Source organism: Fundulus heteroclitus, unplaced genomic scaffold (assembly GCF_011125445.2).
Source record: "Fundulus heteroclitus isolate FHET01 unplaced genomic scaffold, MU-UCD_Fhet_4.1 scaffold_39, whole genome shotgun sequence".
Taxonomy (NCBI): Eukaryota; Metazoa; Chordata; class Actinopteri; order Cyprinodontiformes; family Fundulidae; genus Fundulus; species Fundulus heteroclitus.
This window is the reverse complement of record NW_023396803.1, coordinates 2,544,346-2,556,734: the sequence shown is the minus strand read 5'-3', so window position 1 is coordinate 2,556,734 and position 12,389 is coordinate 2,544,346. Positions and strand designations below refer to the sequence as shown.

Below are 12,389 nucleotides of genomic sequence, written 5' to 3'. Positions count from 1 at the left end.
AGGGAATAATAGAGAGTGAGTGACTTCACGGGTGTTTGTTTTGATTTTTTGTCTTGGAGCCTACTATCCAGGACCCGACCGTACCCGCCGGTAAGCCTAGTTGGATTTATTTTGTGAAGTTTCTTTTGTTCAGATACAGGTATTTTTATTCTTTGCAATAAATTATTATTGTCTTGAAACTTGTCTCTCGCTTACTGCAAAACCGGACCTGCGCCCCTTTATCAATTCCTGGGTGAAAATCCCAGGTGGCGTTGTTGGCAACACTCGAGAGTGTATGGTCCAAACCCTTAAATGCCACAGTAACATTATTTTAAAAATCTGTGTTTCAACATTTAAATACCTTCTTAACAATGACCAGCTGCTTTGTCGTTTTCCAGTCAGGTTTCTGTACTCACGGAAACCTGACTGGCCTTGTCAAGGTCATAATGACATCCGTATAAATGCAGACTGAGGAAGAAGCACAGTGTTGGTATTATTGAACCTTGTTGCAGCAGTCGACATTGTTGATCACTTCATTCTATTTGAGCACCTGTAAAACTTGGCCAGCCTCTTTGGTACAGCACTTGACTGATTTACAGCCCTAGTGTGTAAGATTTACACCCACCTAGTGGTGCTCTATGTGAATTACAAACAATCTTACAGTTAAGCATGTAACAACTACAGAAGCTGCGGAGTGTCATAAATGCGGAATAAGTATGTTGTTCATGTATTCGGTACGAAGCTAATGTTATTAGCTAATAGCTATGGTCATTGTGTGATTTTTTATTTTTTTTTTTTGCCACTGTTGCGAAGTCCGCTTAAGTCACTTAGTAACACTGTAAAAAAATAAGTGACTTAGGGCCTGTTTTTTTCTAAAGTTGCTTAAAAATTCCATAAGCAGGTTACAGTTTCTTGGGCTTGTTTCTCAATGTGAAGTTGCTTATTTGGGCTCTAAAATGAGCAACTATAAATACAAGTTTTAAAGAGACCCACTCCTGTTGCTGCGCTACTGACACTGTGAACCGGCTGAAATATCACTCCCTTCCTCTGGGTACACATATACTCCCTGAGAGGGAGGCGAAAACAAAACAAACTAGCCATGTCTGCTTGGAGGACAGAGTAGTTACTGGACTACACTGGCCTGTTTCTAACAGAACGCCAAAATAAACGTCACTCTTGTATTGAATTAACTTACCTGTCCAACAGAAAGTCTGCAACCTCCGCATTCATTTTGAATCTCCACTCCCTCATGAATTCTCTCCACTCCACCTGGTAATGGCTACACCGATGTAGACTCTCATTTTCACCTGGTTATCACTTTTTTTCTTTTCTTGGTTACTTTCTCTTCCCTCTCGCGGGGCAAAGATTACAAAAAAACACAACTAGAATGATCTACGGTCGTCTTTGCTTGTTTTATACACGATATGTGTTCATTTGGAAGAAAGAGAGGTAAAATGCGTAAGGCTAACAACCTTGTCCCCTTTTTTAGGCTACTGTAATCAAAATTGGCGGCACAACATTACGTCTTCCACATATGTATTTTTATAAACTTCTTATTCTAAACTTTGAAAAAGCTTTCATTTCCAGGGATATCCTCATTAGACTTTGACAGAATATGTATTTATTAAAGCAGTGCTTGAGTTTTGCAAATAAAAAGACAAATTAGTTACACATTGTCCCTTTAAATCCAACCTGAAGGACAGGGACCTTTTGTGTCAGTAGGTAACTTTACATCAGTGACTACAAAAAGTACATGCAGGGTTCCCCAAGGGTCTTTCTTGGGTCCTCTCGTGTTCCATATCTACATGCTCCCTCTAGCGCAGATCATACAAAACTACAACATAAGTTACCATAACAATGCAGATGACACACAGCTCTACATCACAATGTGTGAACCTATTCACGTGCTCAGTAAATGCTTCGAAGGAAGCATTTACTGACACATCCATCAATGAATGGATGTGCCAACATTTTCTTCAGTTGAATGCGGTACCGTGCACGTGACGTCACCGTCTCAAGAGCAACGCCCCTTTTGCCGCTTAGGTAGGGCATACAGGAGAGAAAGCACGGATAACCCAGCTATTACAAGCGCAACAGAACCAGCGATCTGACCGACGTTACAGCCGTTAAACTTTCCCAAGACGATGTCCCAGGCACACGGTTTACTGGTCGCACTGTCGAAGAACACACCAACCTTCAGCTCAAACGATGGCTTGAGGTTCGAGGGCTTAAAAAGACTGGAAAACTGGCCGAGATGATGAACGGTAAGCTTTGTTTTTTTTTTCTGCGCGGCGGTCATGGCAGCGTCGGCCATTTTTTTTTTTGTTGTTGTTTGCAATCACCGTCCAGGAATGGGTATATGTTTAATGTTTGTCTCATTTGAAATGTTTTTGAGTAAGCTATCCTGGTAGCAGGCTATCATGTTAGCGCCTGCTACCATGATAGCCTATATGCTGTCATGGTAGCAGGCGCTACTTTATTAACATGTCGGCCACCAAAATACTCTTACCTTGACTTGATGTCGCTGGAATTGGGTCAGGATGTTCTTCGGTTGTGCCCTTTCCTCCGACAAAATGCTTGCTACATATGTACTTGAATTTGGTAACTTTTTCCGGGTTGAACTGTTGTGTAGGCCGACCGCCCCGGTGTTCCAAGCACACACATTTCTCCTTGGCAGTCTTGAAGAAAACATCCTTCATATGCGGCCGATCAGCGTAACTCGAGTCGCTGTTGCACGTTCCATAGCAACAATGTTTAAAAACCATGGTCTTAGATTTGGAAAAAGCAGTCGTTTACCGAGTAAAACCTAGGCTAACGCATGTCTCTTTTAAAGCAAAGCAGCGGCGGGTTTCAGGAGTTTGCCCCACTGCGTACCACGTGATGTGACGTCATTGTGACGTTGTGTTTCTAAAAAGAGCTTGCGCGCGGTACCGCATTGCCATAGCTCTCAACTCTCACGCATTGACCGTGTGACACACGCATTTCATCAATTGCACACGCTCACACGCATTACTTTGAAAATCTCAATCTTACAATGAAAATCTCACTCTTGAAACGCACGCGTACGGACGCGTCATGGCGGAACCAATTTGCGGTACAATGGTTTCCGCACGTCCAGTAGTAGAGGTAACACAGCTACAAGGACCGCCGCCGCGCAAACAAGTTTTCCTCATCCAAAGTGAAACACTTGTACGGTCCGTGTTGTGTGCGAATTAAATGGTAAGTCGTCATGTGTTATTACGAACTGTAACATGAAAGCAAAGTCTGTCTAAAATAGTGACCGTCTTGAATCGAACAACAGCACCCCCCCCCCCCCCCCGTTGGACCGTCTTTAATCGACCAACAGCACCCCCCCCACCCCCCGACAACAATCTCACTCTCAACAGTCGTCAAAAGTTGAGAGATATGCGCATTGCTAAGCACCAAAATACATCAGTGTCAGGATTTGTGGATTGAACCCGAATTCAGCCACACGCAGAGCCACAATTATAGAGTCTTTATTGAAGGAGTTTGAGTAGTGGATGAAGAACCTGGAAACTGTACCAGACTGGAGCAGGCGTGCGATGATGGCTGGAGCTTGACCGCGGAGCTATGGCTTGGCAGGTGGAGGGAGCCGAAGCTTGGCAGATGTGAGGCAAGGTGAGTTCGGCAGACAATCCGGCGGCGAGGAGTTTACAGGAGAGAGTTTATATAGGGAGGCTTGCAGGTGGAAACAGTCCAGGATCATTATTAGCAGGCAGGTGTAGGTGATTAAGCAGAGCGGATTCAGGGCTGGAAGGTGCCAGAACTGTCCAGGGTGCAGCCGGCAGAATTGAACCCTGACATTAACTCCCCCCCCCTCAAGGTTGGATTCCAGTTGACCAAAAGGAGTGCAAAAAATCAAAACAACCCACCCAGGGTGGGCAGAGGGAGGCTCAGGATGGCGGGAGAGAGTCCAAAAACAAAAAATTATCCAACCAAGGCAAACGGTGGGAGGCTTGGGTCGGCAGGCCAAAGGGGAAACAAAAGGAAGTTCAGGTGGCCAGCCCAGGGGGTTGATGGCCATGTAGAAGCTCTGGAAGCCACTGTGGAGAGCTGGAGACCACGAGCTGCGGCTTAGGAGTGCTGGGGTACTTGGGTGTGGCGGAGGCCTCGGACAGCGGGTTGCTTTGGTGTGCCGGGAGGATGCTTGGCTGATGACTGGTGGCCAAGTGGTTCAGCGGAGGATGACCCAGATGTGGCAGGCGGCATACAGCAGAGTTCGGTGAAGGCATCGTGGAGGGCGACCTCGTTGTGGCTGGATCACAGACGGGTGTCGCGGAGGGCAACCCCGTCGGCGGAGTAGCAGAGTCTAATGAGGGCGTCGCGGAGGACAAAATGCTTTCCCACGCATGCTTGGGCCGTGGCGTGTGCCGCAGGAACCCTTGAGACGGCCGGCTGTGCAGGACACACAGTGAAGGCCGGGCTGAGCAGGGTGAGGGCTTTCGTTGGCCGGCGGAGCAGAGTCGGGGCTTTCGGCGGTGGGCGGAGCAGAGTCGTGCGCGCATACGCTGGCTTGGGCCGTGGCGTGCGCATTAGGAACCACCTTGGGTGCCGCTCTGGCAGGCACCGAATCCGTGCAGGCAGCAGCGGTGCGCGCACCCACGCAGGCTTTGGCCGTGGCGGGCGGCAGTGGAGTTGGGCCCTTAGATGCTGGTGATGACGCTGGTGGTTCATTGTAGATCCCCCATCCTAGCAGGCTGCAAGACTGTCGTCAGCGGGAACAGGTGAGGACCAAAATGGAAGGAGGTCGTCCCCGTCCCCATAGAAAAAGTCACACAGCTGGTCTTCGTGGATGCAAGGCGCCCAGACCACACTCTCCTGAGGAGCTCGAGTAACTGCACCTGGCCGACTCACCATTGAAGGGAAGGTGACGTTGGTTCCAGTTAGTGCAGCGGCAGCGGCAGCGTCTGGTGGGGCCCGGGAGGAAATCTTGTGCCGGCGACCCCGTCGTCTGCGTCGGGAGGAGCAGGGCACTGAATTAGGGGCTGCCGCTTGGGATGGGGCGGCGGAAACTGTGGCAGGATCAATGGCAGGAGCTGCAGCATAGGCAAAGACAGCCCGAGACAGGAGCAGCAGCAGCGGACAAGCAGGCGGTCTGAGTGCCGATGGTTTGTTGAGGAGCTGGCAATGTGTAGCTTGATAGTTCCACTCCAGCTCCTCAAACAGCCCCGAGATTCCTAGACACATTAGAAGCTCAGCCTGGTTCTTGAAAATGTCCCTGGCATGGTTTACGGCGTTCAGACGCTTCCAAGGCGGTCTGGCTGCGGCTATGGCATCCAGGCTTTCCCGGAGCTGGATCAGGAAGAGCTCCGCCGTGGAGCTCAGGAGGGAGGTGGGCTCCGGGCTCTGTGTGGGCAACAGGTTCATTTGGACCAGATTGTTCTGTCAGGATTTGTGGATTGAACCCGAATTCAGCCACATGCAGAGCCACAATTACAGAGTCTTTATTGAAGGAGTTTGAGTAGTGGATGAAGAACCCGGAAACTGTACCAGACTGGAGCAGGCGTGCGATGCTGGCTGGAGCTTGACGGCGGAGCTATGGCTTGGCAGGTGGAGGGAGCCGAAGCTTGGCAGATGTGAGGCAAGAACGGGAACCAACACAGAGAGGACGCTGTCAGGTGAGTTCGGCAGACAATCCGGCGGCGAGGAGTTGACAGGAGAGACTTTATATAGGGAGGCTTGCAGGTGGAAACAGTCCAGGATCATTATTAGCAGGCAGGTGTAGGTGATTAAGCAGAGCGGATTCAGGGCTGGAAGGTGCCAGAACTGTCCAGGATGCAGCCGGCAGAATTGAACCCTGACAATCAGACTAGTCAGTGTATCAACCATCTTGACCACTCAGGTCTTCTGGCTCAAACAAAGTCTGTATTCCCAGAATCCAAACCTGACATGAAGAAGCAGCAGTCAGTTCTTAAGCTCCACATGTCTGGAACAAACTCCTAGAAGACTGTTAAAGTGCTTGAAACCCCGAGTTCCTTTTGATCAAGGTTAAAATCCTATTTGTTTATAGGTACCTTTGAAGGTTAATGTTCAATTTAAACTGAAACATTAGAATAAGTTTGTAGTCAAACTTACCTTGACCTGCTGCTATTATTTTGCTGCAGAATGGGGAGGGGGAACTGCATGGTAATTCATTACTCTCATTAATGTATAGATCATTTTACAATATGTAGTTCCTTTAAATGGGCTTGTTTACACTACAATCTAAAGAATAACTCATGTTAGATCTTTTAGGATCATTTGAAATATATTCTTTTGTGTGTTAATTAGTGAGGGTGAGGATGGATACCCAGATGACAACACCAATAACATCATCCTCCCTTTAAAATACCAAGCTGACCTTCTCTTCACCAGGTGAGTGAGACGGTACTTAAATAATTTTGTAATTAAAAAGTAAAAATGCTAAAAGAGCAGTTAGCCTTTGTCTTGTTTTATTTAAAAATTAGCGCTAAACATTGGTTTAACAAGTGATTTATTGTAACTTTTTTTTAATAAAAGTCTTATTATGACTTATTAGATATGTAATATGCAAGGAAACTTTGAACCCAAAATACTCTGCCAACACACCAAAACAAACAATTAACGTTCTTTATTTAGAACCCAGGAAAATAGAAGCTCAGGACATTGGGATGCAGAAACACCACAGATCTGGAGCAGAGAGGGAAGATCAGAGGTTGTGTAATAGCAGAATGGCAAAATTTTATTTGGTTTTCGATGGACCAACCTGTGGGCGTGAATCCAGATGGAACAATTAATACGTTAGATTGTTTGTGAGCTGCAGGTGGAGTTCTAGGTCCTCGGGATCCAATCTCTGGTCACACATACAAGTCCGGCAAGCAAAGAGGAGTCGTGATAAAAGGCGAGGGTTATAAACCATTAAATAAGTCACACTAGTAGAATCCAGGCTTGGAACAGGCAAAGAGCAGGGGTCGAGAAGGCAGAAAGTAAGGTTGTGATAATTCTTGCTTGGCTTGGCTTGTCTTGAACAAAGAGGGCTGGATTTCTTCAGACAATCTGACAACTCTGGTGGGTTGTGAAGGAGTTTAAATCCTGGAGAGTCCTGGTGGAGTTAGTTAGGTAGGCACAGGTGAGCATGATTAACTGATTCGAGAGGAGCGCAGTGGGTGACAAAAGACTCCAAAACATGAAATATGACAAGATTTGTTTTCGTTTCACCAGATGAAATCATAGTTTATAATCAGTAACTATCTACAGTTTCCTCTGCTTGAAGGAATCTTTAGATCCTTAGGAAAAACATATGTGTCAGTGCTTGACAGTTAATTTATGTTGGACTCTTCAAGACCCCACAATGCATGTGGTTGTGTGTTTCTGGGTGTGTGTCCTTGTACTTGCAGCCTAGCAAGAAAATGTTTAATTTCACTACTACTACTAGGACTTTGAAGTAAAGTTTGTTAAAGGTCCTCACTTTTTTGTGGGCTAGGCTTTTTTGTGTCAATTAGGGTTTAGGTTAGGGTTAAGGTTGGGTATAAACCGGTAAAGGTTAGGGGTTAGGGTGGCGGCTAGGGTGAGGTCATAGAAATGCTTGAAGATGAATGGAAGTCAATGCACGGTCCTCACTATTTCAATAAACAAGGATGTGTGTGTGTGTGTGTGTGTGTGTGTGTGTGTGTGTGTGTGTGTGTGTGTGTGTGTGTGTGTGTGTGTGTGTGTGTGTGTCCTGACAGAGACCCAAATCCTCAGCATTTTGAGATCGGACCTGGCTTTTACTTTTCATCTAAAGAAGAACCAAATACAGCCTTACCGACCTTCAATATTACCTTTGATGTAAGTTTGATTTGTGTACTTTCTCAAGATTTGGTTGTTTGCATTGTTGATACAAATTGTGTATATGTGTCCAATAGCAAATGATCCAGAAACGGTAAAATAAAATCAGCAATGTGAGTGAAACAACATAAGACAGGACTGAAAACTGCTTCAACATTTTTTTTAGGTTGTTTTAGTATCAATAAGACTGAGGCGGCCCTCATTAATCATAATTGTAGACTCTCATTGCCAAATGAAGAAGAACTTATTTGACTACTCTCATTGAACTGATGAATACAAAAAAAGCACTAAAACTGGAAAACTGCATATTTATGTGAGTTGGAAAAGTCTTTTGGATCCATTTGTAAGATACTGCAGATTCACTGAAGTATTGCGACTCATATCTGAATAAGATTTCTGGCCACTCTACCCAACATGAGTATCCTCACTGAGTGAAGAACACAACAATCATGCTTCAAGTATTATTTTCTATCTGCTTATTTTCTATAATCAGTAAACGGTATATACTTTCACCGGAAGTACTTTACCCTGTTTTAACATAAGATAAGAAAATTAATTCCTCTATTGTCCAACAATGGGGAAATTTTGGCGTGACAGTGGTAGAGTTACATACAATGTATAGTAGTGAAAAAAAAGCTAATCAAACTTGTAGTTTGTTCTAAAGCAACAGAGGATGAGCTTTATCAGAAATGCCAAAAATATAAGTAAAACTAAATGCCAGAGTTATTGATATGTAATACTCAGGTAAAATAGATTAAATATTCAAGTAAAAAGTGGTGTTGTGCTTTCAGCAAAGTGGAATATAAAATCAGATTGTACATTGTAAACCAATCTGATCCTGAACACGAGTAAGACCAAGGAGGTAAGAATAGATTACAGGAGGTCCAGGAGGACTGAACATGCTTCTCTCTGCAGACAGGGGGAGGTGGTGGAGCGTGTAGACATAATTAGATTCCTGGACATTCACATCTCCTCTGACCTCTGCTGGACTATGAACACCTCTCACCTGAAGGGCCAACAATGGCTTTTCTAACTCAGGAAACTAAAAAGGACTTGACTTTCCACTAAGCTGCTAAAGAACTTCTATAGAGCTACCATAGAGAGTGTGTTTTGTACCAGCATAACTGTGTGGTTTGCACAGTGCAAGAGAGGAAGGACTTAGCATGGATGGTGAGAACAGCGCAGGGGATTGTGGAATGCCGCCTGCTGGATTTGGACTCATTTTATGTAGATCGAGTCCAAAGAAGGGCCAGACGTATTTTCATTGATCCCACCCGCCCAGGTGTTGTGCAATTATACACTGTTTAAAGTTATTTAATGTTTAATAAATAACTCTGTTAGGTATTGTCCGGTGAATATGAGCCCGGGAGCTGATATCAGGACAATAGTTGAAAGGGATGATTCAAGCACTGGCAATATTTTAACAGCAAACTCTGCACACACATAGAATAAGGACTGACAACTTCTCTTCAGGTTCAAGAATTTATTAACAGAAATAAAATGAACATCCAGAGAACATCACTATATAATGCTGTTTATCTGAATTACACTATATTTCAATCAACAAATCCTCTCTGCTTGGCTAGTGAAACTTAACTAAACTACTAAGCGAAATTAAGATAAAAAGAAGCTAAGCTAAGGAACTATGCACATGCAAAACAACACAAAAGACAAAAAAAGTGGTTGATATCAGAATAATGCAGTGAATCCTAGTTCACTGCAGATATGAGTTAAAGAACATGGAATGGAGTTAAATTGGCTTAACTAGTTTAGAACAACGTTTGGCATGGGTTTCAACCCATTCACAATGGAAATCCTGAGTTACACAAAACATTTGAAGAAATAACATTTTAAAGAATGATTTGATCAGTAAAATTATTAAGTTTAGGGATGCTCAATTTATACGATTATACCTCCGGGAGGCTAGGGGTCGCTGTAGCGATCGGTCGCTAAAATTGGCTAATCCTAAAGTTAAACAAAATGGCTTTAAATCGACATTAATATTCCATATTAATGTGGTAATAATGCTCATAACACTATAAAATGATATGACACAAGCTTTTTCGTGCCTATCCAGAACTGGAAGTTACCAGAAGCTAAATAGCATTTTGGCTATCGGATTTTCGGCGCTAACCTTAAAAGCTTTAGCTTTATTTTAGCAATAACGATTGGGCCGGATAACGCAAACATCAATATCCCATCAGAGTATAAAACCCTTGTAGAGATAATGCTTGTTATAACCATTAAAACACACTTGAATTACATCAGAAATAATATGATATCAACATGCTAGCGGAAGCTACGTCGGTAAGCTCCCTGTGTTTAAAAACCCAATGTAGGTGTGACCAGGAGGGGTGGGGGGGGGGGGATCGTTTAAAAACAAGATGCACCAGAACACAGACCAACATACAATATTTTATTAGGCAATTTTCTAAAAAAAAAACAACAAAAAAAAACATTTTTTCTAAAAACCCATGGCTTCAGGCCTACTACTTGGTCCCTGGAGAAAAAAAAAGGGAGCAGAGGAAATAGACAGTTTCGATTATTCCAAAGAAAAAAAATAAATGAACAAACAAAACATACCATGCAAAAGAAAACAAGTTAGTAAATCAAAACAAAAGAAAGCAAACACATTAATAATTTCAATAATAAACAAACTGTATGTCAAGATTGGGGAGGCGAGGACCTAGGCGGCAACGAGGCAGGCACATGGGGTTAAACAAAATATGAAGAATATGAATAATGAAGCTAAACTTACAAGTTTCTCGAATGACCCGACAACGGGAAAAACAAACAGAGGAACTTAAATACAGGTGCTAATCAGGGGATCAACAGGTGAGGCCAATAAACAGAAACAAGTCCACAGCTTAGATGATCCTGACATTACCCCCCTGTTAAGGGCGGATTCCAGACGCCCACCAATGTCCAGAACAAAAAAGAAAACCCAGTCAGGGCGGGCGGAGAGGGCCTTCGGAAGGACGGAAAAAAAAAACGACACCAAGAACTTGCTCGACTTTAGAGCCAGAGACGGACGTCGAGGTGGGCGACCCCGGCGGCGGAAATGCAGAGCCAGCGGCAGCCCCCGCTGCCCCCGGAGTCAAAGCTGCAGCTCAGCCAGCCGCCAAAACCCTAGAGACCAGCGGCAGAACCTGTAAGCACTGGAAAGAGCAGAGGCCTCGGACGGCTCGGGTGCGGAGGAGACCTCGGACGGCTCGGGTGCGGAGGAGACCTCGGACGGCTCGGGTGCGGAGGAGACCTCGGACGGCTCGGGTGCGGAGGAGACCTCGGACGGCTGCTTCCCCAAGCGACCGAAGTTGCTCATGGTGGGAGGAGAGCGTCCTCCCGATTGAGTCCCAAGGATCGGGCTGGCCAGAGCGGTGGAAGACAGGAGGAGCCCCGGAGCGGCTAGGAGGCAGCTGCACCAGAGGCTGCTTTCAGAGCTGATTAGGCAGCCCGATTCTTACCAGCCCCGTTGCCTGGCCCTCTCGTGGTCGGGTCATTTCTGTCAAGATTGGGGAGGCGAGGACCTAGGCGGCAACGAGGCAGGCACATGGGGTTAAACAAAATATATTTTAATGAAGCTAAACTTACAAGTTTCTTGGGAGCACAGGAGACTGAAGCAGAACACAAACGCAGGAGGACCAGAATGACCCGACAACGGGAAAAACAAACAGAGGAACTTAAATACAGGTGCTAATCAGGGGATCAACAGGTGAGGCCAATAAACAGAAACAAGTCCACAGCTCAGAGGATCCTGACACTGTAAAAAAAAAACAAAAAAAAAAAACACTCCAAACGGTGGAACAAATGGTCTTTTGTCCAATTTTAATAGCCTTTCTACAGAGTCATGCCAGCCCACTCAGCTGGTCCAAGCAGCAAGTAGTTTCATCCAGAGTGGCCCAAACAAACACCGGCAAAACAAGACAGCAGAGCGTCCAAAGTGCTGCAACGGCAAACAATGTGGTGCCTAACACTGCATGAAAAGTGAGATTTTCGTCCCCGTAAACTACCGCAGATCTCCCTCATTTTCGGCAGTTGACGACAATTTGCAACCCGTGCTTGTCGCCGTTTGTCAGTGCCACAAATTGTCAGAACCGGACAATGACGTATGTGGAGAGCGATCAGCTGTACTAATGGCCCTAATTAGCATATGAATGCAGCGAACCCGCGCGGCTGGCCAGGTCTGGCTTGAATAACCTACTCAGTATTGGCTGAAACCACTATTTCAAACAAGTAAAATCGCTCGTGATTGGCAGCAAAACCACACGTGGCCAGGCCAGGCTTGAATGTTCTTACTCGTGATTGGTTGGCATATATATATATATATATATATATATATATTCATATTATGCTGTATATTCATGTTATCCTACACTATTATTAGGCTACCATCAAAGACATGAATGAATTTATGGAGGAAATGAACATTTGCCAGGAAGATGTTTATGCAAAGAAAGAGCTTTATTAAAACAAATACAACTATATACAACGCGAGGATCTGCCCACACATGCGTATCCAAAAACTACAACTCCGTGAACTGTCCGTTTGCCTCCTCGGGGTTGTAGGTAAATGCTGGCAGCATTTTCTCTGAGGCAGGTCCGAT

The 12,389-nt window shown here is 45.0% G+C and overlaps 1 protein-coding gene across 1 annotated transcript in view; it reads left to right on the top strand.

Moving 5' to 3' along the window:
- The window catches only part of LOC105921235 (integrin alpha-11), a 226,260-nt gene that overhangs the window by 180,044 nt on the left and 33,827 nt on the right, over positions 1-12,389 (top strand). Inside the window, exons 23-24 of the mRNA XM_036130878.1 lie at positions 6,271-6,354; positions 7,686-7,785. Coding sequence (XP_035986771.1) covers positions 6,271-6,354; positions 7,686-7,785 — 184 coding nt within the window. The remainder of the gene's footprint in view (positions 1-6,270; positions 6,355-7,685; positions 7,786-12,389) is intronic.